The sequence below is a fragment of the Serinus canaria genome, chromosome 18 (genome assembly GCF_022539315.1).
Source record: "Serinus canaria isolate serCan28SL12 chromosome 18, serCan2020, whole genome shotgun sequence".
In the NCBI taxonomy this organism is placed as follows: domain Eukaryota; kingdom Metazoa; phylum Chordata; class Aves; order Passeriformes; family Fringillidae; genus Serinus; species Serinus canaria.
In genome coordinates, this window is record NC_066331.1 from 5832149 (window position 1) to 5856033 (window position 23885).

The 23885-nt window shown below is 48.4% G+C and overlaps 1 protein-coding gene across 6 annotated transcripts in view; it reads right to left on the reverse strand.

Annotated features, from left to right (window-relative positions):
- CACNA1G (calcium voltage-gated channel subunit alpha1 G) overlaps window positions 1-23885 on the reverse strand; it is a 141258-nt gene that overhangs the window by 67342 nt on the left and 50031 nt on the right. For all 6 annotated transcript variants that reach the window (XM_050981292.1, XM_050981293.1, XM_050981289.1 and 3 more), the window contains exons 4-10: window positions 19976-20073; window positions 17832-17991; window positions 15765-16056; window positions 15173-15265; window positions 12754-13564; window positions 12623-12667; window positions 10879-11240 (exon numbers count right to left, since the gene is read on the reverse strand). In XM_050981292.1, the coding sequence (XP_050837249.1) occupies window positions 10879-11240; window positions 12623-12667; window positions 12754-13564; window positions 15173-15265; window positions 15765-16056; window positions 17832-17991; window positions 19976-20073 (1861 nt within the window). The remainder of the gene's footprint in view (window positions 1-10878; window positions 11241-12622; window positions 12668-12753; window positions 13565-15172; window positions 15266-15764; window positions 16057-17831; window positions 17992-19975; window positions 20074-23885) is intronic.

Consider the following 23885-nt stretch of genomic DNA (forward strand, 5'->3'; position numbering starts at 1 on the left):
AGAATTCAAAATTTCAGACTTGGGAAACTAAGGCACAATGCACAAAATCTTGGAGGTTCTTCCCTCTATTTCAGTCCCCATTCCTTTATCCCTTTGCTCTGTACTGTAAATCAAACAAAATTAAAAAAAAAAAATAAAAGTTTTCTTGAAGTAGAACATGGAACTTTTTGTTCCCCAGCTGTCATTGGGGAACCAATGGGAACCATTAGGGAACTAACCCCCCAACTGGACATTTCAAACACTTCAGACAACATATTCCAATAAAACTGGGGGGCTTTTGAGGCCAGTCCACTAAAACTGTTCCTCTCCCACAAACAGCTTCAAATGTGATAAACTGCCATTTTCTGATGATAACTGTCCAATCAAAACACTATCGACCAGCTCTAGACCTGATGTACCTGAGAGACTCACTGACTCCTGGCACACAACCAGCTCCATGGATCCTCACTGGGCTGGGAGGAAAACAGCTGGCAAAATCACTCCGATTTTCTCTCTGAGGGCCACAACACAGCAGCTGGGGGAAGTAACATCCTTCCTTTGACTAAATGATATATTGGGGGGGGGGGGAACCTTCCAGGATCACCCTAAAGAAGACATTTTTCAGGAAGCAGAAACTGAGGTGCAGAGCCTGGAGTTTCTATGCAGCACAAAGCCTCTGCCCACCACCCCCATTACACCACAGCTGCCACAGCCTTAGCTTCTCCATTAAAAGAAGAGTCTGCTAATTCTCTCATGAGTAGCAGCAGTGCCTAATTAAAAGGAAAGCATCCTATGATTATACAAGCAACACTCAGAAAGAGCAAGATCCAAGTGTAATTCGACTGTGGTTCAAAACACCAGCTCTGCCGATGAGCCCTCAGTAAATACTGAGTTTTGTTTACAGGACATCTTGGCTTGCTGGACACACAGATATATTGTCCTGGATAAATCATTCCCTGTTAGCCTTCTGTTTGTGTAGTGTCGATTTGTTGATGTACCAAACAGCACATTGACAAGATGTGGCAGCACAAGAAATCAGAGCAGACAGGGCAGTGCCGCTCAAAAAACACGGAGCATCACTGGGGCAGCAGGAGGATGTGAGCCTGGGCACCCACCCAGAGCTGATCCTGCCTGGCAGGAGGGTGTGTTCTCTGCACCCTGTCTGGAGGATTCAGGCAGGGTTATCTGGCACCAAGCAGGGCACTGCCAGGGGGGAAGGGAGGAAGCAAGGGAAGATGTCCCCAGAGTGCCTCAAGAGGTATCTCAAAGCTGGACCAGCACCTTGCCCTTTTTTGGCATTCCAAAATAGGCTGTAATGCATTTCTTTCTCTTCTTTTCCCCCTATTTTTAAAATAGAGTAGAAGCTCAATGGCAGAAAGGAGATACTCCATTTCTATGTGGGCACATGCCTCTTCTCCTTGTGCACAGGGCTCCAAGGTGTCTGCTGAGCAAGTGAGGCTGTGGGCACTGGGTAGGGAAGAAGGTGAGGACAGGAGCTGGGGCCATGTGTTCCCCCATTTCTGAAAAACGAGCCCTGCTGCTGTATGAAGTACAACCAAGTGCCCCAGCAGACAGTGCCCAGAGCCTATAAGGCTTCCAACTCCTGCCTTCCTCCAGCTGTGACCCATTTAGGGCACAGGGTCTTCACCATCATCATCAGACCTGCACCCAGTGCCATGGGTATGGCTGGCACATATCCATCCATCCCACACTCCCCTTGTCCAGACAATAAGCTCCAGGATGCAGGCAAGCCTGATCTTGTCCAGCCCCTGCTCTTGGGATGCCAACACAAAAGAACAGAAGTACCCCAGGGTCTTTCCTCTCTATCTTGCTAACAATAAAACAGAAAAACCCACTCTGTCTCACCACAGCGCAGAGCGAGGGGTGGGACAACCAGCCAGGAGGCGGATCCCTCCTGATCCCAAGGGATGTCTTTGAGATATCACTCTGCTTCTGTGAGCATATCCAGAAGACCGTGAAAACTTCAAACCCATTCAAACTGCAAGAATAAGACCTTTCTAAAATCATTACCATGGCAACTAGGAAAAATAACACAGAAAGAAAACAGCGACCTCAGCTATTTCACAGGAAACACCAGCAACATTTTACTGACTCATCACTTGCAGATTTCTAATATATATACATAAGAAAGAAAATCAAATGGGTCACACAAAGATAGGATTTTCAACCTGACATTGCTCTGCTAGGATCCCCTCCACCCTCAATGTGGGTGCAGACACACACCCGGTCCACCCCAGAACAGAAGCCAGACTACAAGTCCTGGGGCAAGATGCAAGAAATTCTCACAAACGGAAGCAGCTCTTAATTAACAAAATGGGGTGCGCTGTCTTTGCTCTCTCCCACGCTCAGTTCCCCATGACTGATAGCTCATGGCTGTGTCCTCATTCAACCCACAAGCCTTCTCCATGCACTGCCCCTGTCACATCCACATTAACCCCCTGTATCACTGCACCCACCAAGCCAGGACCATCCAAAATACCACTTCAGTTCCCTTCAGTAAATACAGCTCCTGTTGGCTTGGGAGCTGCCTGTGACTTTATAAATAGAAACTCAATCCACACATATTTCCAGAAGTGACAGTCATTCTCTTTGGGGCTTCTTAAAAGGTATCAGGCTTTAACTACTGTCCTGTGTCCAGCAGAGCAAACCTGAGCCATGCTTAATCGGGGTTGATAGACTTTCTCTACTTGTCTTTTGCCAACTTGGTTAAAGAAAACAATTCAGAAAGTAGCAGGATTGCAGCAGGTTTTGCTCTGCTCCTCCTGGGGCTGGAGACATGGAAAAGGACGGCGTGCTCACTGCTCAGTGGGCTGGAGAAGGACTGCTGGGATGTTCAGGATTTATAGGCATTTATTATAAGGAAATGACTTTTCAGACAAGTTAACAAGTCCAGTTACATCCCTTCACTGCATGGATCTTCATACAGGCTGAATGGAGGCTGAATATTTCATGCCACAGCAAGTAATGCTGTAAGAAAGGGAGGAAATCAGCTTTCATTTTGGAGAAATCAGAGCTGTGTGCACAGGAGGGATTCCCCTTCCATACCTTCTGCTAATCTCCTTGTCTTCCACTCAGCCGTCCCCATTCCAATCAACAAGTGTCCCTTCCCAGACCACATCTGCAGAGAGAAGGAGCTGAGTCCTGTGGACATGGAACCTCCTGGTGCAAGACCTTCCTCTCCAACACAGGCAAAAAAACTGAATTCCCTGGCCTCAATTGCCCATATGGTACTGAGTCTCTAGCCCCCACCTGTCTAACTTGAGAGTGGGGTGCAAATGAGGGAATGAGCCCCAAATTTGATGGAGAATTTCATCGACCCACCCTGAAGGGACCTTCCATGAACCATGGCTGCCCAGACCCATAAACAGGGTCTGCAGATGACACCCTCCTCCACCAAGTCCTGCAGCTGGGTTTTCTTTATCACTCTCAAGAGGGACAGCATATATTCTTGCCTGGACTCCTTATCTCTCTCTGCTTGAGATTTCTGGATGAGTATTATTTCAGAAAATGCAAGAAAAACATGAACCAGCTCATCCCTCTGCCCAGGTTTTGCAGAAGCTTAAGATCAACAAAAGCTGCATTTCTACTTGGTCACACCTTGTAAGTACTTAAGATTTAAAGCCCTCTATTTCTGGTTAATCTAAACCAAGTTTGAAACTTATCTCCCCATTAGTACTTGAGAAGGGACGGGGGAGGGAGGAAATAAAAAGAGGTAAAGAAAAATGCTGTCACTGTATAGCTCCTGCACAGTTCTGCTGAACCTGGATTTCTGATGCTGGTAACACTATCTCTAATGCTGACAGACATCCATGGGGGAAAAGCCGCTCATTTCCTAACATCAGCAAAACACCAATTATAACAAAGGGCTGTAATCCAGCAGAGATGAGGGAAAAAACACTCAGCTCCTGCCCCTATTCCTGCTGGGGGCTGAGCAGGGTGGGAATGGGCTCTGTGAGGAGATGAGTGACAGCAGGGCAGAGTCGCAGGTGCCAGCAGCATTGGGACAAACCTCTACCAGGAGAACTAAGGAAAAATATGGACTGATCCCTGGGAAAACACCAACAACCAGAAGTGCTTGCAGATGAAAGTGTTTGTGGTGCAAGCTGAGGGTGCTCCAGATGCTCTAGCTGAATTTCCTGGATCCCACCCAAGGGGAACAACCACAATAATCAAAGAAGGAATAGAAAGAAATGCGTGGCTATCTGCATAGAGCAGCAATTATTCATCCATACAGGGATGAAGCAAGTTTTGAAAGCGCACATCATTTTTCCATTTCACCTAGCTGGAGTCTCTTCTCAGTGCTGCCTGGGCAGAGATAACATGAGGGTATGGATGGCAGCTGAAACAACAGCTGTAATGATGGGATCTAAAATAGCCCAAGTATTTCCAGCCTCTGAACTAAATTAACAGGAAAGGACTGACACTTATGGTTCCCCAACCAGGGAGCTGAAGAAAACTTTAGCAGGTGTCAAGGAATCTATATAGGCTCATCCCTAAAGCATACAGAGAACTGATTTATCTGATAAAAAAAGTAACCTTTCCAGTTGCATGAAATCCCATTTAATTTTCGAATAATTCAGTCTCCAGAACCAGGATAAAGTCTGCTTTGTAGGCACAGCCTAAGAGGACCATGGCATTTTTTATCCCTGGAAGAGCTTCACAAGTGGGTCAATTAAAACATGTGAGTTTCTACAAGACCTCAGAAACCCTTCCAATCCTCAAGAAGCAGAAGGTCCATAAGGTCCATTAAAAGAATTACCCCCACTAACAAATAGAAAACTGGTTTTGAAGTCGGTAATCCTAGCAATTAACAGCTCTGATGATTTCCATTAGCTTTGTCTCCTCCAGTCTCCAACAACAAGCCATTAATAAGAGTCATTTCTGCATAAGAAGGAGCTAATTGAATACAGCACGTGCAAACCCACAGGGTACTGCATTTGCCTGCCATGGGAGTGCCCCTTGCAGCTGGAGTGTGGAGGAATTAGGTTGATGGTAGCTCAAAGCCCTACATTGGGCAATGCCAGCAGGCTCTGAGGGAGGGAAAAGCCTCGCTGAGCTGGCAAGGCTTTGATTGCTTGGCTAAGAGCAGCTGGCACAGGGCTGGAGAGATGTGTAATGGAGTTAAATAGAGATGTGGGATGTGCACCTCAGTGGAAGTGGAGATACCTCTGTAGGAAGAGAAGGCAGTGCATGAGCATGAGGCCTTGTGAACTCCTGGGAAGAGCCCTGGGCAAAGGGAGGTTTTCCAAGGAAAGGCTGTTTCATTGATTCAGGGATGCACACACCTGTGTAAGTGCCCTTCTAAAATAAAGCCTAATGAAGCCTAATAAAATAAGGGATGCACACACCTGTGTAAGTGCCCTTCTAAAATAAAGCCTAATAAAGCCTAATATGAGCCCCAGACTCATATGGGGAGGTATCAAATGAGAAATTTCACCACAAAGCTGGTCTGTACCATTCAGTTGGAGTGAGACAGCCAGGGTACAGGGCTAAGGAGTACAGCACCAGTTTGCATCAGTATGTGATGCAGAGAGCCCCTGGTGCAGCACCAGCTGCGACACAGACAGGGGACAGGTCTTTGAGTCCCTGCACTCACAGGAAACAACTCAGAAGAGATGCAAGAGATAACAGAAATATTTTACAAAACAAAAGGATCCTCATCCTTCCTGACCTGGGGACCTGACACAAATCCATGCACATCAAAGAAGACAAAATATGTGTGCCCTGGATTGACCTGGCATGGAGCCACAGAGGCTGGAAGGGACACAGTGCTGTGCACAGCTGCCCTGTGCAGCCAGACAAGGGTGAGCTGCAACCAGTCCCCAAGATCTCCCACAGCCTCCTAAAGAGGTGAATGAGCACTGGGCAAGATCTCATTTTAGGACATAGGGATGGTAGAAGAAGCAGCCTCCACACATCTGACAAATCTGCAGCTGCCATCCACCAGCAGCAAAATGTTCAACTGGGCTTGAAACTGGTGGGGATTGGGATGCTCTTGACCACCCAGTCCTGGGAGCAAAGTACTTCTCATCCCAAATATGCCCTTATCTTTTGAGGCAGTGCTCATACAGGGATCCAGACCTGCTGCTCTCCAGTCTGCCCAGAACTTTGGACACACAAGCACCCTGAGACCTGGGGAACCCCCCTGTCACATCCCCACTGCCCCGTTCCCTTACACCATTTCTCCATGGAACAATCCAATTTTCCTCCCACATGGAGAAATCAATCAGTGGGTGTTATGACAGTTAATAATTTCCATTTACCTTCTTCCCTGCACATTGAATTCAGGCAGAAGCAGAAGTACATAAATACCATTTGGGTGACTATTATTAATACTTGAACCTGCAGCCTAATGGTTGCTCCATGCTGGCAGGTTTTCTAACCATTCACCTCCCCTCTCCATCATACTGGATATCTAAAAATTTAATGTTCTATGGTGCTGATTAAGACAACCCTCTTGTTCTCAAGCCTTGACTGTTTGCATAAATAGATACTTTAATGCATTTTGCCAGCAAGGTTTCCTTTGACTCCTTGGCACAGATGGTTGATATTTCCATGCTGCAGCAGCTATTAGACTGAAATGTGAAAACTCTACATCATCTGTACCCTGCTTTCTCCCCTGCAGCAGGATGTTCCAGGAATTCAGCTTCAGATGCTGCCATGGGCTTAGGCTCCTCCTGTCTCCTGAAGAAGGAGTTTGCCCACCTTGGCTTCAGGCACTGGGCACTGTGGCTTTGTGGATCCCTACAACATGCTGCTGTAGTGGGGGGTTCCTCCAATGGCTGCACTCATGCTGGGGACATGTCAGGCATTGCCTCATCCCACTTCCTTGAAGAACTGCCTCCCATGGATAATGAGCTTTTCTCCTTGGGTGCTGTCCCAGAGAGTCATTCAACCTTCTCACCTCTCCAATTTGATCTTAAAAACCAACAAAAGGCTCCCAACAGGTCTGAACCAATTCTTTCTTCCTTTCAGAGACACCAGGGTTTTGGATCAATCTAGATCCAAATCCACACAAGACCCAGGCAAGGTTTGAACCCATTTCAGCTTTGGGGAGGCCAGTGAAGGACTCTCCAGTCTCTTTCTTGTTATGCTAACAATGGCAAAACACTGCAGAGACAGCGGCTGAAATTCAAGTGCTATTTAAACAAAAGAATATGTAGGGTATAGTTCATACAATGCGAGTTCAGACAAGGAAACTCAGAACAGCCAGGAAGCTCAATGTGAACCAGATTTTAAAAACAAAAACAAAACCCCCAAAGCCCTTCCTCAAGGAAGCCCTTGCCGAATTCTTTCCCCTACTGAGGAGTCCAACATCATGCCTCATACCAAAGCCTTTGCTTTTCACTCCAAGAAAGGAGTTGGAGGAAAAAAAGGAAAATAAAAGCAGCACATTATGGAACAGAGCCTGGCTTACAGCCAGGGCTGGGGGGAAAGCAGCACAGAAACCCTCTGGTTTAGCAGCACATTTTACTCCTGCTCTATGGCAGAACAATCTTTTAGCTTTTTTGCTAAGCCACAGCTGTTTGAACCCACAGTGCTGCAGAGGCTCAGCTTCCTTAAGGCGAATCAGTCAATTGGTTCAACAGTGTATTTAAAATCCCCTTGAGTCTACCTTTAAATCACATTTATATTCCTCTACCCAAAGCTAATAGTTTCTACCTGCATTTTGCTTCATCTCTGTAGAAAAACAAGCTATTTAGCAGCCACATTAATAATCTGTGGCAATCTGGTTGTCATTTCCCTGATGGAAAATTTCACACTGCTGCCCAGCAGCTGCCACGTGGCAAGTGCTGTGAGCACCTCACAGTGCGCTGCCTCCCTCCCACTGCACCTAGAGTCAGAAGAACAGCAGGAGTTGGTTTTGGATGGGTGGGGTGTGGAGGAAATACAGAATTACAACCAGTCAGGTGTACCCTACAGCTCAGGCATGTACAGGAACTATGTGGAAACAACCTGGTGTTGAGTGAGAAAGTCAGTAAGCTCATGTCAGAAGGAGCCCGGAGGAAACCCAGCTCTTGAAGCCCCAGCCATGTGATGGTAAAATGTGTGTTGACAATTTACTGTGGAAGGTGGCCTATGGAAAAGAGCTTTGGATGGAAGAGGAGGTTCATCCAGCAGCCCTGGCCATGGGTGCTCAGTCTGGCCAGGTTGACTGATGGGTGAATCCAAATACACAGCAAGAGGTGGGGGCCAGTGTTTTCAACACACTCCCAATTGCCACTAATTTGTATGTGCCTTCAGAAAACCACTGCCATCTTAAATATCCCAATTAGGCCTACTCTGGTTGCCTTGTCTGTTAAACAAGGGGCTAAAAGATTTTTTCAGGTCCCTCCAAGCTGCCTGTCCCAAGGTGAGATGCCAAACCTCCAGAGGAGCAAACTTCTCTCCCTGGCTGTTATGAGGAGCTCAGCTCACCAGCTCTTGTCTTGAAGTCCAGGATGGTCTGGTGGTTCCAGAGCATTGCTGGGGGCAGATGGGTGGGCATCTTCCTTCTTCCTTTTTTGAGTAACCTCCAGCCTGTCCTTCCTCTCAGAGAGGAGCAGCCCCTCTGCCAAGGGGCCTCTAAACAACACAAGGTTTTGACGTGACACCTTAAAATAGGCCCTTAAAATATTTACCCTAATATAGCCCACTGTACCCAGGGCAGCATGTGGAAAGCCCAAGAGGTTAATAGTGTCTAAATAAGCAGAGAGCTTAATATAGAAAGTCATAGAGTCAAGTACTCTTCAAGTGCCCTCACATCTTTGCAAACATCAGTCAGTAAAGATAAATTTGACATGGTCGAACCCTCACACTTTTAGGAATGGCTCTTCCAAAAGAAAAAAAATCATGTTTCAGTATTAATAATCTCTGCAGGAAGACCTGGTCCAGCATGGTCCCCTCTAATTCCTGCTCTCAGAACTGTCAGATTATGAAATTGCCAACGCTAAGCCTTACGACGTTACAAAGAAACACCTCTCTGTCCTCTGCCACCACTTTGAGAAGATCAACTAATAAAAACAAGCTCTGCTATTCCCTCCAAATGCCTGGGAGAAAGAAATCTGTAACCGTAGTAGCTTCAACATACCAGTAAAGAAGCAACCACCCACAGTGTCTGGAGTCCCCCCACACTTATCAGTTCCTTTCACCCTTGTTACCCAAAAACCACGCAAAAATCTGCCTCTTGTAATCCAGATGTTTGCTGGGACTCACCACTGGCCAGGGGAGAAACCAGAAACCTCCTGCCCTGCTTTTCCCAAGGCAAAGAATTAAGGAGTTGTGTTGCACTTGAGGTGTTTGATGATGGGAGCTTACTCAGCCACCCATCCCCAGTGGGGTGGTCGCCTGACAGGGGAGCCCACACCAGCATCTCCCAAAAATGCTCCTGGTAAAGAGCAACAAGCTTTGACAGTCTGCCCCTTGGGCAGTCACAGCAAAGACACCGTGGATCTGTTTTCACCCTTCCACCAAGTGAGGAATAAAAGTGTTTATTGGTTTTTGTGAACCACCTCCTCCCAGCTTCTTTGGGATAATCTTCCCAAGATTATTACATAAAGGTAGAATCACTCAAGCTTCCCTGCAGAGCTCCCACCAAGGGCAGCAAATGAAGGTGAAACCAGCAGGATTTTGGAGTGCACCACTGCTTATCTTGTACTGAAAACAACACCTAGCCAGCTAGACTGCATCAGGGAATCAGGGGGAAGGTACTGGCTGGAAGGGACACATTGAGCACAGCCACGTCTCCCTGGCACTTGGTCACTGAGGCATTAATGCCACAGGATGGCAGGGGAACTGGGAGTTGATCCACAGCCACCACTGCTTCCACTGGGAGCTGAGGGAGAAACAGCTCTGTGTGCAACCCAACAAACATGAAACATGCCAGGAAGGGAGAAAAGGGAAGTCACAACATGATGCAACGAGCTTCTCAGCCAAGACTGGTGCTGGCACAGGGGTGGCTGTGTCTTTCTGGGAGCACAGAGCTCAGACATCCCAGGAGAAACAAGATGCTGGGAGCTCTCAAGAATGGGAGGGGTTTATAACAAGGTTTTGCAGCATCCCTGCATCCCCACTGATAAACTCTTCACCCCAAAGGAAGCATGCACCTGCAGCCCCAAGACACGTGCTTGAGGCAGGATCAAGGGCACCATGCCAGGCAGGCCCAACAGCAGCAGCCACAAAACTCATGCAAGGCCACAGCATGCAAAGCCTCTGAAAGCAGAGTTCTCGTCATGGAACATCATGGAGATGTTTCAGGAGGAATGTGGCAACTCCTTTTCTTAATGACTATATATAGGGAAAGCTCTGCTAGGTGACAAGTACTGAGAGGCTGGAGCACAGGCACTCTCTTGCCTGCAAGGATTCAGATAATTGAGCAAAGGAATAGCCAGTGATGAGTCTATTTTGGACTCATCATGCTGCTGCTGGAGCATTCACTGAGGAGGCAAAGCCATTTTTTACCTCCTCTCCAAGGAGTGCAAATGCACTAGAATTCCCTGCCTGCAGCTGCGCTTACCCCAGAGTCCACAGAGCCAACAGCACCTCAAGCACTGCCAGGCTCACAGTGACCTGGTGGCAAAGGACTGCCTCATCTCCCTGGTTCCCTCACCACAGACCCCAGCACCACCTGGTGCTGCCCGGGGACAGTGGTCTCAGCACGGTGCTGGCCATCCCTGGTAGGGCTAGGATGCAGGAGCTCACATAGCCAGGTACCAGTCAAGGTGATTGCTGCAACCTGGAAGCACGCTCAGAAGAAAAAGCCTGCCTTATTCCATTCTGGGACCCTTCCCAGAGCATTTTAATGCCTCTCACCCCAAACCACCCCACCAGCAGCTGAATTCGGACTCATAACTCCACCTGCAACCCCTCTGCACCAGGAGTTGCCAGGACAGCACTCACCTGCTCGTGGTACTCGATCCCCATGCTGAGTGTGTTAATGAGAATGGCCACCATGATCCCACGGCCAAAATATTTGCTGTCCACGATCTTCTGGAAAGTCTCACACACCACATGCCAGAAGGCCAGCACCAGATGGGCTCTCCTGGCCTGGGCTCTGCCCCTCTGTGGGTCCCGCTGGTCACTGTAGTGGGCGTCCTGTGTGAACTCGAAGACCTCTTCACTGTCTAAGTCGGTCTCATTGTCCGACAGCTCGGCCTCACCCGCCAGCGCCGTGAGGCAGTAAGGGCAGCTCTCGGGGGTGCAGGAGCCAGCATCCAGCTTGTGGCAGGGGCTGGAGATCTTGCAAGAGCTTTGGCAGGGACCTGAAATGCCAGCAGAGCAGGGAAAAGGCAACTCATCAGCTGGGACTGGGGGCTGCAGGAAGTAAACCCCACTCCCTGTTAGCACCAAGCCTTTGCCTCTGACATGACAGGCATTTCCTAATGGGAAAAGGGCTTCTGCTGGGTTAAAAACCTGGGCTCCCCAAGTGCCTCCTCTCTGTTTATGAAGCTCTCTTTGCTGCCCCCAGACCGATACCACCCCAGCCGTGGACCCTGAGTGCAACTCATTACATCTCTAGCCATTCCAGGAAGGAGGAAACAATACTTTCCCCCAGTCCTGGCAGGCTCCCAGCTGTAATTATTGGGAGGACTGTTAGCAGCCTTCTCTCCTGCTCCCTCTGCTGATGCTCCAAATCCACTAGCTTCCCTCTTCACACGTTGGCCTCGGTGGCAGCTGCCAGGTGTATCCTGGGTGAAATACCAGTGGGATATTCCCCAAAATTCCCAGCAGCTGGCTGCGAGGAGAAAGGCAATGCGTGCACCTGACTCCTGCATGGCAGCACCCAGCAGCGAGAGTGCAAACCCTGTGCTAAACCAACTCAGAGCCCAGTTCTGTGTGTTCAGTCTCTGGGCAGCACTGGGCTGGGGGCAGGATTTGGTCTCTCCCCTGCTCAGCTCCTGGCTGGAAAGATCAATGCCATTGCAGTGGGGTGGAAAAGGCACTGACTGCCTTGGAAATCTTGGCCAGAAACACTTCTTGAAGGCTGAGAGTGTTTGGACTAGACTGGCTTGAACTCCCAAACTTCAGGATGTGGAGGGGAAAAGAAAAATATCTCCACTTTCTTGGAATGAAGATATGAAATCCCTGATCCAAGAAAGACGCATTTAGTGTCTGACTCTTACAGGCTTCCTGAGCAAATCACAGATTTTTAATACTAGGCATCTGTGATTGTCCCTGAGCACTCACACAAAGCAGACACTCAATCTCCATGAGCCTTGTGTCCCACAGGAGCAGAGCTACACAGTACTCGGGCACGTGATAGGACCCAGATCTGGAAGGTGTTTATCTGCAAGCTCTAGCTGATTTTAGGAGTACAGGATTTGGGAAGTGCTCCCTGTAAATGGTTTAGGAGTGGAGGGAAATAATGGAATTTTGTCCTAACATTTAATCTAAACACACCGTCTCTAAAGTTTAAAGCCATTCCCTCCTTCCTGTCACTACATGTCCTTGTCAAAGTCCCTCTCCAGCTCCCTTGTACTCTTCTTCTAATCTATAAGATGGGGATTGCAAAGAAAATGGATTCACTGAAAACCCTCATATGCCTTGGATTATTGTAGATATGAAGTCTGGGAGGTTGAAACCTCTCTCCTAAATTTGGCTATAAGAGGCATTAGGTAGGTCATAAAATTCCTAGTCATCTCACCATGAAAGCCATCGCCTTTCTCTGTAACATGGACTGAGAAGAACCCTGCAAAAATTCAGAGAGATAAAAAATTAGGACAAAAATTGTATTTCTGGAAAGCAGCCCCAGATGTAGATCCAACCCCAGCTCACCTGTGCTCTGTGTCTCCAGCAGCTTGTGCATGGTGCTGTATGGCCCGGGCGGGATGTTGAGGCTTGTCAAGGTGCTGCTCCCAGCACTCACCGCCGCCTCCCCCAGGTTCTTCTCTTTCAGCATCTCATGGGAGGTGCTGGAATGCACTGTGGGGTACACCTTGCTGCCCACTATGTTCTTGGGGATCCCTTCTTGGCTTGGCAAGCCAAGGCTCGGCTGTGTCAGGGATGACCGGCAGCGCACCGGCTCAAAGTGACAGTCAGCATGGTAAATGCTGTGCACGGACTCAGTGTTGCTGGGAGAGGCACTGGGGGCCCCCAGGGAATTGGGTGCTGAGGGAGGGAGCATCAGCCGGTTGGTCCCGTTGTGGAGTGAGCTGGTCTCCACATCGCTGATCTCCGGGCTGGCACGGGGCGCTCGCATGTTCCCGTTGCCCAGGTGGTAGTGGTGGTGGTGGTGATGGTGGTGGTGGATGAGGTGGTGCACAGAGGATCTCTTCCTGCTCCGGCACTTCCGGTTGTGCCGCTCCGCCCTCGCCTTGCTAGTGGGGCTGCTGAGGAAGCCCATCTTTACGCCTGCTGCCCTGTAGGCCTTCACCAGCTGCTTGCTGCCCTTCCGGGCAATATAAACCAGGTACTTGAGGAGCTCATCATAGCAGCTTCCTGGCTCTGAGAAACTGGCAAGGGTGCTGGCATTGGACAGGTAGCGCACGCGCTGCTCCTTCATCAGCTGGCTCTCGCGCTGCTTCGTCTCAGAGAACTGTGTCGCTATCACTACCAGGCACAGGTTGATCATGAAGAAGGAGCCCACCTAAGGGGACAGGGGACATCAGGCACCTCATTGTGGCCGTGGCACCCCACAGATCTGTTGGGGACAAAGAGTGGCAAACCCCAGCCAACCCCACCCCCTGTGTCACCCAGCAGGGACCACTGGCTGGGCTGACTCACCCCCCAGGCTCCCGCTGCAAGGACTCCCACGCCAGTCCTCCGTGGAGGACGTCAGAGATCAAAGACAAGAGAAGCTTATTTTGACAAAAATCTCTTGCTCTTTTAAGATGGTGTTTTTCTCTCTCCACAGACAGCAGTTGTAATTATCACAATTAGTGACTTTATGATGAATGCACTGCGCCTTCCTGATAGGAGCGTTTTTCTGCCAGTGTGTGGGCAGCTTGCGAGCAGATCCCTTTCCCCTGCTAATGGGATTTGCGGGTGACTGTTACGCAAGGGCATCAGCAGCCTGTACCCACAGCTTGGAGATTTTCTTTCCAACCAGGGTTTCTGCCTTCTGCAGAGCCCAGCCTGGGTCACAGGGAATTACTGACATGCTAACGGGCTATCACAACCTGCTAGTGTTACTCGCATGGCAACCGGAAAAGTACTGCTTGCTCTTCCTCTTCATCATCTTTGGCAGGCTGAGAGCAAGGGTTTGTTTCTGTCTTGGGGAAGCTAACAGAAAAAAAATGGCATAATGTACTAAACACCCATCTACTTTCTGTCAGGTATCCCTGACGAGAGTCAGGTTTGATGAGGAGCCCTGGTTTGATGAGAAGCAGAAATCCCCACAATGACCTAACTAACAATGTGCAGCTATTTTTCTGGACTTAGACCAATTGTCTAGCAAGACAAGAACTCATCTCACTTAGCTACATCTGAGTGAAGCACCTAATGATCCTTTAGAGTCAAGAGAGAAATAGGCCCATCAAGTCTGCAATGCATCTAATTTATTTTGGATGTCTACCTTCAGAGGAGATGAATCACCCCCTTAAAGCACCTATTTTTCTCCCTTGACGATAAAGGGAGTCTAGACAACGAGCTCAGCCAGTCACTGTAGACAATTCTGCTTGCATAGATGAAGCCCATCATAGAGCCCACCCCACAGAAACTCTTTGTTGGCTCCTTTGTGGGTGGTCTCAGATGATGCTGTGAAGTGTGGGTGGGCTGTGGGCAGTAATCTCTTCCCTCCTTTCTTAATGTGCTCTCTGAAGTTTGGGACTGTTTTCCCGTAATATCCCCATGGCACCAAGGACCCAGGCTTCTGCAATGAGGGGGAATTTTTGGGCAGCCTCTTCCCTTTCTAGCACTCAAAAACTGGCCAGGTGAAATTTGCCTACTTTAAAACTTAAATTCAAGGGGGTAAGCAAGAGAGAGAAGCCTGGAGCACGAGGAGAGAAGTAGTAGAAGCAGCAGCAACAATAGAAGTGTATCTACCACTGCTTGAGCACATCTCTTTCCTTCCTCATGTTTGCAGCTAAATGCAGGTGCAGCACAATTCCATAGGGAAGCTGCATTTCTCCCAGCAGGCTGGTTGCTACTTCAGCTTTTATATTCACTGTATCCTCTGCCCTGTTCCTCTGGGTGATTCCACTCTGCTCTCTCCAAATGCCAGGAGGATGCCCCCTGCTCCCCTAAGGCCACTCACAATGATCAGGAGGATGAAGTAGATGAAGTTGTAGAAGGAGTGTGCATCCATGACAAAGTACATGATGTCCACCCAGCCTTCCAACGTGATGACCTGGTGAAGACAGGAAGGGAAAACAAACTCCTGAAGGCTTAGTTACAACAAAGTGCACAGGGAATGTTTCTTCTGGCTGGGTCATGTCTGACACCCCATAGTAGGTCTTGGTGCAGTACAAGATGCTGAGGAGTCAACTCCTGCTCCTCCCAATGCCAACAGCCATGTTACCAGTTGCTCAGGCTGAATCTAGCCCCTTTCCATCTGGACTTAAGGGCCACTAGTGCATTTTGCAGAAAGAAGAGCAGTCTCTAGGCTCTGCCCCACACCAACATCATCAGACTGCACAACCACAGGGTTTTGTCCATGCATGTGAGGTAGAGACATTCTCAAAACAGGCATATTGTATCCCTAACTCTTTGAGCACCTGTGCACTGCTATGTAGGTGCTCACTAGTACAAAACAGCCCCCAGGAGTGCAATTACACAGCCCCCTGGAAACATTTTGGGGGCAGTACCTCCTGTTTGCCCACCTTGGGACAACTGGCAGACGGGCTCACCTGAAATATCGCAATCCAGGCATAGCCAATGTTATCAAAGTTGATGGCTCCCTTGAAGGGGTTGTGCTCCCCAGCAGAGCAGTTGGTGTAGTACTGGTTCCAGTTCACACAAGATGTGTTGGTGGTGTCATTGTAGGAATAATAATCCAGAGTGCACTCCAGACCCTCTTCCCTCCGTGTTGGGATACTCCGACAGTAGCGCATCCCATTCTCCCGGGGCTGGGAGCAGATGAAGGGATTTTCATCTTCATTCTCTGTCTGGTAGTACCGTTCCAAATCAACCGTGTAGGGGCTGAAAGAGTCCAGACAAGGCTGGGGTTTTCACACTTATGGCAAGCAATCTGGCAAAGAGACAGCTGTAACAGCACAGAAGTCTAACATCTGCTTTTCCAGATCTTAAAGCTATTTTTTAAAGAAGGAATCCCCTTGGACTTCCTGCAGCTCCACAGGGTGAACTGATGTCCTTAACTGGGTTTTGAGAAACTGAGGCAGGGCACTCAGCCCCTTAGCAATCCCTTTGATGGCATTATTAAAAGTTACTCCCTCTGGAAGCACTCTGGCTTTGACTTTAGGAGACTAAGAGAAGGATTCAGCATGAAAGGGTTTCTCTGAAATATCTTTGCTGCAGTACGATGGAAATCAGTCAGTTTGAGCTCCTGTATGTCCTGCCATTCTGGAGATGCTGAGAATTGTTTAGGGAGACTCTATGTACAAGGACCTCCCAAGATTCCTAAAAATCAGAGACAGGGACTTCATCTGCATTTCACCACAGGTAAGGTCTACATTCCCTCTGAGGGTGGCCTTACCACAGCAACTCAAGCAAAAATATTCTTCCTGGAGATGAAACAACCCATGGCCAGTCAGAAACTGGCTCCTTGCTCTGCACACACTATCTCCTTAATGCTGCCAGGACTCCCACTAAAGCTTGCAAAGAAATGTTTAAGCCTAGTTCAGCCTGGTTAATTCCTGCAGAATTGCCTGTAATTCCCTTCAAAGCCTATCTAAGGCCCTGGAATTCTGACTCAATTAAACAGCACCCAAACGTGTGGCACTATTGGATTTACTCAGTGGTGAGCCTGTCCCCCTGCTCTGCTGACATTTTCCTAACAGGGACATGTCCTGGTAATGCCACTTCCAGCCACCCTTTGAGGGCATGACCTGCAAGAGTGGCTGGGAGTTGATTAGGAGGTGGGTGGGAGAGGTTGGAAGGTGCCTGGTGCCAGCCTGTCTACAGTAGAAGCAGCAATATGGTCCTGCTGTGTACAGAAAAGAGGCTTTGAGCTTGTAAGATTCCTCCATCCAGGTGGGAATCCAGCCAGATCCCTGGGGAGTCAGCAATCCACTGAAAGGTAACCAGCATGGCAGAACTTGGCAGAGCCATCAAGGGTTTGCAGTCACCTGCCTTTCTCCAAGCATTTGATGGGATGGAGGTGATGGAAAAAAGTAGGTAGGTAGAACAGGCATGGAAACCCTGAAAGAGGCTGTCAGCTACCAGGTATTTCAACCACTGTGTAAACAGTGCTACATCAAGCCAGCAAACTGATCACAACAATTCTTTTAGCCTTAAATTCAGGGATCTGTAAAAATTAATACTTTGGGATAAGAACTATCTCTTGCTCTGAGGCTGAAAATTATCTAGCATCAAAAATGCACAGTAGTGCCATTAGCTTTTCCTGGGGTTTAGATGGGACTACAAATGTTGTGGCAACAAACACCACCAGCCACTGGAGAGGATTCAAACCTGGCATCTTCACACAGAAAAAGTCACACATTAATATATGCTGAATTTAGAAAGCCTGAATTCCCATTCTCAGTGGGGTTTTTGGAAGCTTTTAGGAACCAGAGAGGTTCCCAAGGGCCACCTGAGAGTTAAGGACAGCCTGCAAATGCAAATGGCAAATTGTCACAGCTTGCTCTGTACCCGCTGTGTGTGCCCAAGCAGGATTGGTGGTGGCATTTAGGAGCAGGGAGCATTTACAGAAGAGAAGGGCTTTTTTACAGAGGAGATCCTGGAGGGACAGCCTCCCTCAAGCTGGAGAGACACTGGTGCTGCCCACACAGACTCACATGCTGAAGTTCTCAGGGAGGAAGCAGCGGTTCCTGAGTAAACCTGCCCACAGCTGGACTCCCACAATGCCGAAGATGAAGAAGACGAAGAAGCAGAGGAGGAGGACGTTCCCCAGCATGGGCAGCGTGTCCAAAAGCAATGTCACCAGGATGCGCATACCTGAGGCAAAGGGGAAAAGTTTATGTTGAATTTTCTTGCTCCAGCTATGTCCTCCTGACCTTTTCCTTTCCACTGATACTTTTACACTTGCATTTCCTTCTATTATTTTCCTGCTATCCTCATCACCCACATGTGGCCTGTGAACAGTCACAGCTTCACATCCCCTTGAGCTTCCCCCCAAAGCCTCTGGAACAACGCCTTTCATTCATGCCTCGCTCCTGGACACCAGACCTACCTTCCCTGCTCCTCAAGTCCTCTACTCTGAAGTTTTCTAGCAATTATGTTTCCTTTCTTTACTCAGATTAAATTCTGATGTTCTCTTTTGCTCAATTGTATTTCTTTCTCCACTCAGTATATTTCAAAATTCCCTTCCCTCCCTATTTCCCCTCATCTACCCTAAATGCCCTCTCTTCCTTAAAATACAGGACTCTCTCTAGCAGTTAATTCTCACAAGTTCAGGAACAGCCAGTTCTGTAACAACGACAAATTGATGGTGACTTCAACTTGACATTTACACACAAAAAATTTATTTCATCTGACATCTGTGTAATATTCTGCTCATCTCTCACTCTTTCTTTCCCCATGTTCTGCACTCCCTCACTCGCTTATATTGGCTTTTATCTAAAGAAAGCTTTACTGTTGCACCCTTTACTTTGATACTTCAGGAAGACTTTTTTCTCTTATCCTGATGCTGTCACCTCCTCTCTCAGGGATTTTCTTCTACTCCTTTACCGGGAACAACCACCTTGCATCAACTCCTAATTAACTAAAATTACTTTCTGTGGTTATTGCATTGATCATCAAACAAAGCTCATTTTTTATTTTTCCTACCTTGCATTTTTATCCCACTGTAACTACATTGCAGAGAAGACAAGATAAATTACCCAGGATTTCAAAACACATTAAGTGAATTACATCCCCAGTTAGACAGTGGTGGATAAATTCAGCTGTCCACCAGTTCAGCAGTGGGGATTAAAAAAAAAAAAAAAGAACCAAGCACTGCAAACAGGATTCTGAAGCTTCTGTAATGACTGAAACATCAGCAGCACAGCCAGATTAAGTTCAAGAGTCAGGAGCAGGAAAATAAATAGATCCCAGGCACCTCCAGCATCCGCATAGAGAACTGAAGCTGATTAGTTCCCATCAATGCATTGGGTCAGTTCAGATAGGGGGAGGGCAAGCTTGGATTTAATTTGGCTAAAACAGTACTGGATTTGATGACCAGGATTGTTGGACCAGGAAAAGGATGCTTCTGGTGCAGTTGTACTTATACTTACCATACCTGATCCATACAGCACCTGAGAGGGACTGTGCTCAGTGTCTCTCATGGAGCACTGGGATTTGCCCAGCATGGGGCAGTGGGAGGGTTTGTGATGGCCAGTGCCATGTGGGGCTGGGCTGCCATACAGCAGCAGGCAATGCCATCCACTGCTGCTTAAAGCAGGGCTGGCACCCTTGTCCATGACCTGATACACCAGAACTGAAGAGTCACTGCCCATCCCACCCAGGTCTGCTTTGGAGATGCTGGGGGTTTGGGCTGTAACGACCAGCTCTGAGATCTTCAGCACCTCCCAGGGGGCTATCTTCAGGCACAACAAGACTTCCTCACCCCAATTTCTCCAGGGAAGGATGGAGTATCCCAGGGAGGGTGGGACCAGCATGGCTCAGACCCCACTGCCTGTACTGCCTGGCAAAGGCTGTTGGCTCAGTCAATCCCTATCACCTGCAGCCCTTTAGCAGCCTCCTCAGACCCTCTTCAGATGAGAAAGGAAGGTGTCTGAAGACAGTCCTAGATACCTTATTGACTCATCTCTGATGCCACAGGTGTCAAAAGGAACCCAGTGGTGGTAGGACCCAGCACTGCAAGGCTTGGGCAAACGTTTGAGCTATGATGCAAAATCAAAGCATCTGGGTTTGCCCTCTCATCTTTGGGGCATGGATCCAGACAGCTGGCCCCAACAGTGAGGAATAAGATCTGACTTACTGGGGACCCTGTTAATGGCCCTGAGTGGCCGCAGGACTCGAACAGTGCGGACGGCTGAGAAGCTGACATTCTGCAGGTCCAGGGAATACTCCAGCATCCTGAGAAAGACACAAAACCATGGAGGAGTGTCATGGATCCAGTGGAGAAATGTTAGATTATCAAACATTATAAAGCAAACATTAAATGCCAACCACTCACAGAGGGACTTGTTACTGCATCTCTCCCATCAGGAAAGTTTGCCTGAGGAATTAATTAAGGCTTGTTTGCGTGTCAGGATAAAGTCAATGAGGGGGAATGTGATACACCAGCTCACACAGCCACAGATATCTCTCTCTCTCTCTCTCTCCCCCACTTTGGTTCCTGTTTTTGCACAGGGCCAGGCAGAAGCTTCTGAAAGTCCCTGCACACTCCAGAGAGGAAATTTCCAGGCATAGCCCTGCTTTTATCAATTTTACAGATACTGTAATGAATCTGAGTTTGTTGTGCTGAAAGGAAGAACATCTTCTGGTGCAGACCCATTGGTGGGACACAGGAGGAAGTCAGCACAGGACACTGAGCTCTGCTGTCTCTGCTCAGCAGACACCCTTGGCATGTGGGACCAAAACTGGTGACACTTGCAGATAAAAAAATGGGGCCAGCATGGACCTAGGAACCTCCCAGTGCTCCCACTGTCTGACAGGATTGTTCCCCAGCTCAGGAGATAGAGGAGCAACATTCACAGGACTTAGTCTAAGGATGCACCTGTATGGCTGCAAGTTCCTGGGGTGCCCCAGCGCCTCTCATTCTTCTCATGGAACCTTTGCTCAAGCACAACAGAGTCATCAGTCACAACGCCTCCAGGACTTTGCTCTCTGACTGTGGGAAGATCCAAGAGCTCTGCCCAGAATATTCTTGAAGAGGCAGAGCCAGGCAAAGGTAAGAAAGACAGCCCTGAGGCTCCCTGGACAGTCAGGCTCCCACTACCATAGACAACCACAGCATATTAATCTCTTCCAAAAATTCCATCTCCAAACAAGCTGGGTGGTTCCCTCCCTCCAACTCTAATGGCCAGAAGCCTAACTTCCAGCCTGAATTTATTCAGGACAAGCTCATATCTATTTGTTCTTACAGCAGCACTGTCTTTAAAGTAGCTTCTCTAGCTGTTGTTTGTCCCTGGTGTTTACTCACCCATGTATTTACAGAGGGCAAAGCACATCTTCTCTCAGCCTTGATTTTGCAAAGTCAAACAAATCTGTGTAATATTTCCAGCCCCATCTCATAGACAGGCTCTCTGTTTCTCAGTCACAAGCTTCCTCCACACTTGCCCTGGTCTAAATTAATCTCACCTGATTAGGCAGTAAGTTTCTGGAAGACATTTTGGTCTTTGCACCAAGGCATCAGTGCTGTCCCTTTCCTCCCTGCTGGAAATCCCGCAGGATCTATCCATGCTGTGTTGGGTTTGCCATGGCTGCAGCACACTGGAGACTTCTGTTCTTGCTGTGATCAGCCAAACCCCCTCTCCTCTGTCCTGGCCCCCAGCAGGTGAGGGGTGCTCCAGGGCTGAGAAGGCTCCCCTTCCAGCCCCCATATAAACAACTCCATGTTCAATGCAGTGAGACTTTACCTGACAGGCTCTAATGAGAATGATGATGATGATGATGATCAAACTATATCTACATTTAAAATAACCTCAACATATTCCTCTCTGCTTAGCTGACTCCCACAGCAATGGGACAGTCCCAGGAGATGGAGGCTGGACATGCACATATGGATACTATGAATCTGTTCTCAGCCCCTGACCAGAAAGGAATGCAGTGTACTCACAAAATCCCACCTGACCTGGGAGTAGAAAACCAGCCCCTCCCTCAGTGCACAGGACTCCCTGCACTGGGCAAGCTTTGGCTAAGGTGAGGAGAGGGGCAGTGATTTCCCTGGCTTTCATTGCTGTCAAATTTCACTCGCTGTTCAAAACGATTTCTGCATGGTTGGAAATATTCAGGTAAAAAGCCCATATCAAACATACAGCTTTTTCTTCATCCATTATTAAAACAGAGGCTGCCAGCAAAATTCAGAGCAGCACGTGGTTAAATGCACCAAGACAAATCATCTTCTGATTAATGACAGCTCCAGACGCACTTCCAGAAATGTGAGTGCTTGTAAGCTGCAAAGGATGTGCTGTAAAATGCATTTTGATTTAACTTATTAAAGAACAATTATAATGCCAATTTAAAGGAACAAGCCAAACAACAACCCAGAGGCTTAAGCAAACACTTGAACACCAAGACCAAGAGCAAGAAGGTGGTCTCCTGCCTATGCTGCTGGGCACTACTACCAGAACTGGTGTTACAGCACTGCCAAGCTCAGCCCCAGACACAGACTGCAGGGTCCACACCTTGCTGGTAACCAACAGCTCAAGTGCCTTGAGAGAAGTCAGTATTAGAGAAAAGAATGTCAGTAAAGCTCAGTCACTAAAGAGCAAGTCCAGTGAGAACACCACCAGTCCCTAGCTCTAAGGTCACTTCCCAAGGCAAGGGGAAACATGGGAAGAATCAATCCACATCCCTGGCAAGGGAGGATGCTCAGGGAGAGCAAATGTCAGGATGTCACCAGCTGGTGAAGTGACAGGTACATTTACCAGCCTATATAGCATTTATGCATTGGAAATCTGCAGTGTAAAAGGCTCCTGATGAAGCTTCAATTCAAATGTCATCTCTGCTCAGAGGGGAAAGCTCGATGCCTGTCAGCACTGCTGCCACCAACCTGGTGCCCAGCCAAGTTAAAGGCTCAGAGAGAAACTCAGCATTAAACAGGATGGATTCACAGCTCGTCAGGGTGATTAGCAACCCCCGATCACTGGAGTTATTCAGAAGGAAAGCGGAAATATTTAGGACTTTCTAAGAATAAAAGTGGAGCATCTGCAAAGCCAGACATACAACGGGCTGCTAGTGGGAGGCAGAGAGGGAGCTGATGCAAACCTTTGGCAAATGCTCCTCCAAGCAGGAAAACTCCCAGAACTCAGCTGACAGGCAACAAGGATGGCTCAAGATGGACCAGGCAGGAGAAATTCATTCCTATTCCACCTGGAAACAGTGAGCTGGATCATGCTGGGGTTTCTCTCGTGTAAAACCCAATGTGCCAGGAAGGGTTGCCTGAGTGCAATACCAGGCAGCAACCCTGAGGCAAAGGACTTTCAAAAGTGATGCTCAGGGCATCACAGAAAGGGTTCAAGGGGCTCTGCTTACCCAAAGAGTCCCTAATAGAGCACAGAAATTCCAGCGAAGTCCTTTCCACACCTAGCCAGCATTGCATCTCTGAAGCACCCTGCTCTCAGCTCTGACTCTGCTCCCATCTCCAGGATCAATCCTGCTCAGGAAGTAGAAGATGTTGTAAAAACCCAGCAGAGTCACACAGAGAGTTTCTGCTGAGGGCACTTTCCAAGGAAAGCTTGAACTCTCCCCTTTCACAGCTGGGTGCTGGGGGTGCTGCACAACCAGGGGATGTGACCAAGGTCAAACAAGGAACCAGTGGCAAAGCAGCAGTGGCTGCAGGCAGGGCCACCCCCGAGAACTGCCCCCCCTACACACTCAGAGCCCTGCACTGCTGGGGAGAGATAGGCTGAGATTTATTCAGCGTTCAAAAGCTTCCAAAACTGGGCATATAGACACCCTTTATCTACAAAGCACAGCACAATATCACTGATGTCGGTGATGTTAAGCCATTGGTGCTGGAAAAGACAATGGGGAAATTATTTAGGTGGTGTATCTTCAGAAAGCTGGAATGAAATTTCCCCCAGCTCTTGCTGGCTTAGCTGTGCTCTGCTTTCACTCAGCGGCTGCATTTGGAGCCTTGCGAGTCTCACTGCATTCGTGGGTGTTGCTTAATTTTAAAAATACTCATTTCAATCAAGCTGAACAGAAGAAAAAGAATAGCA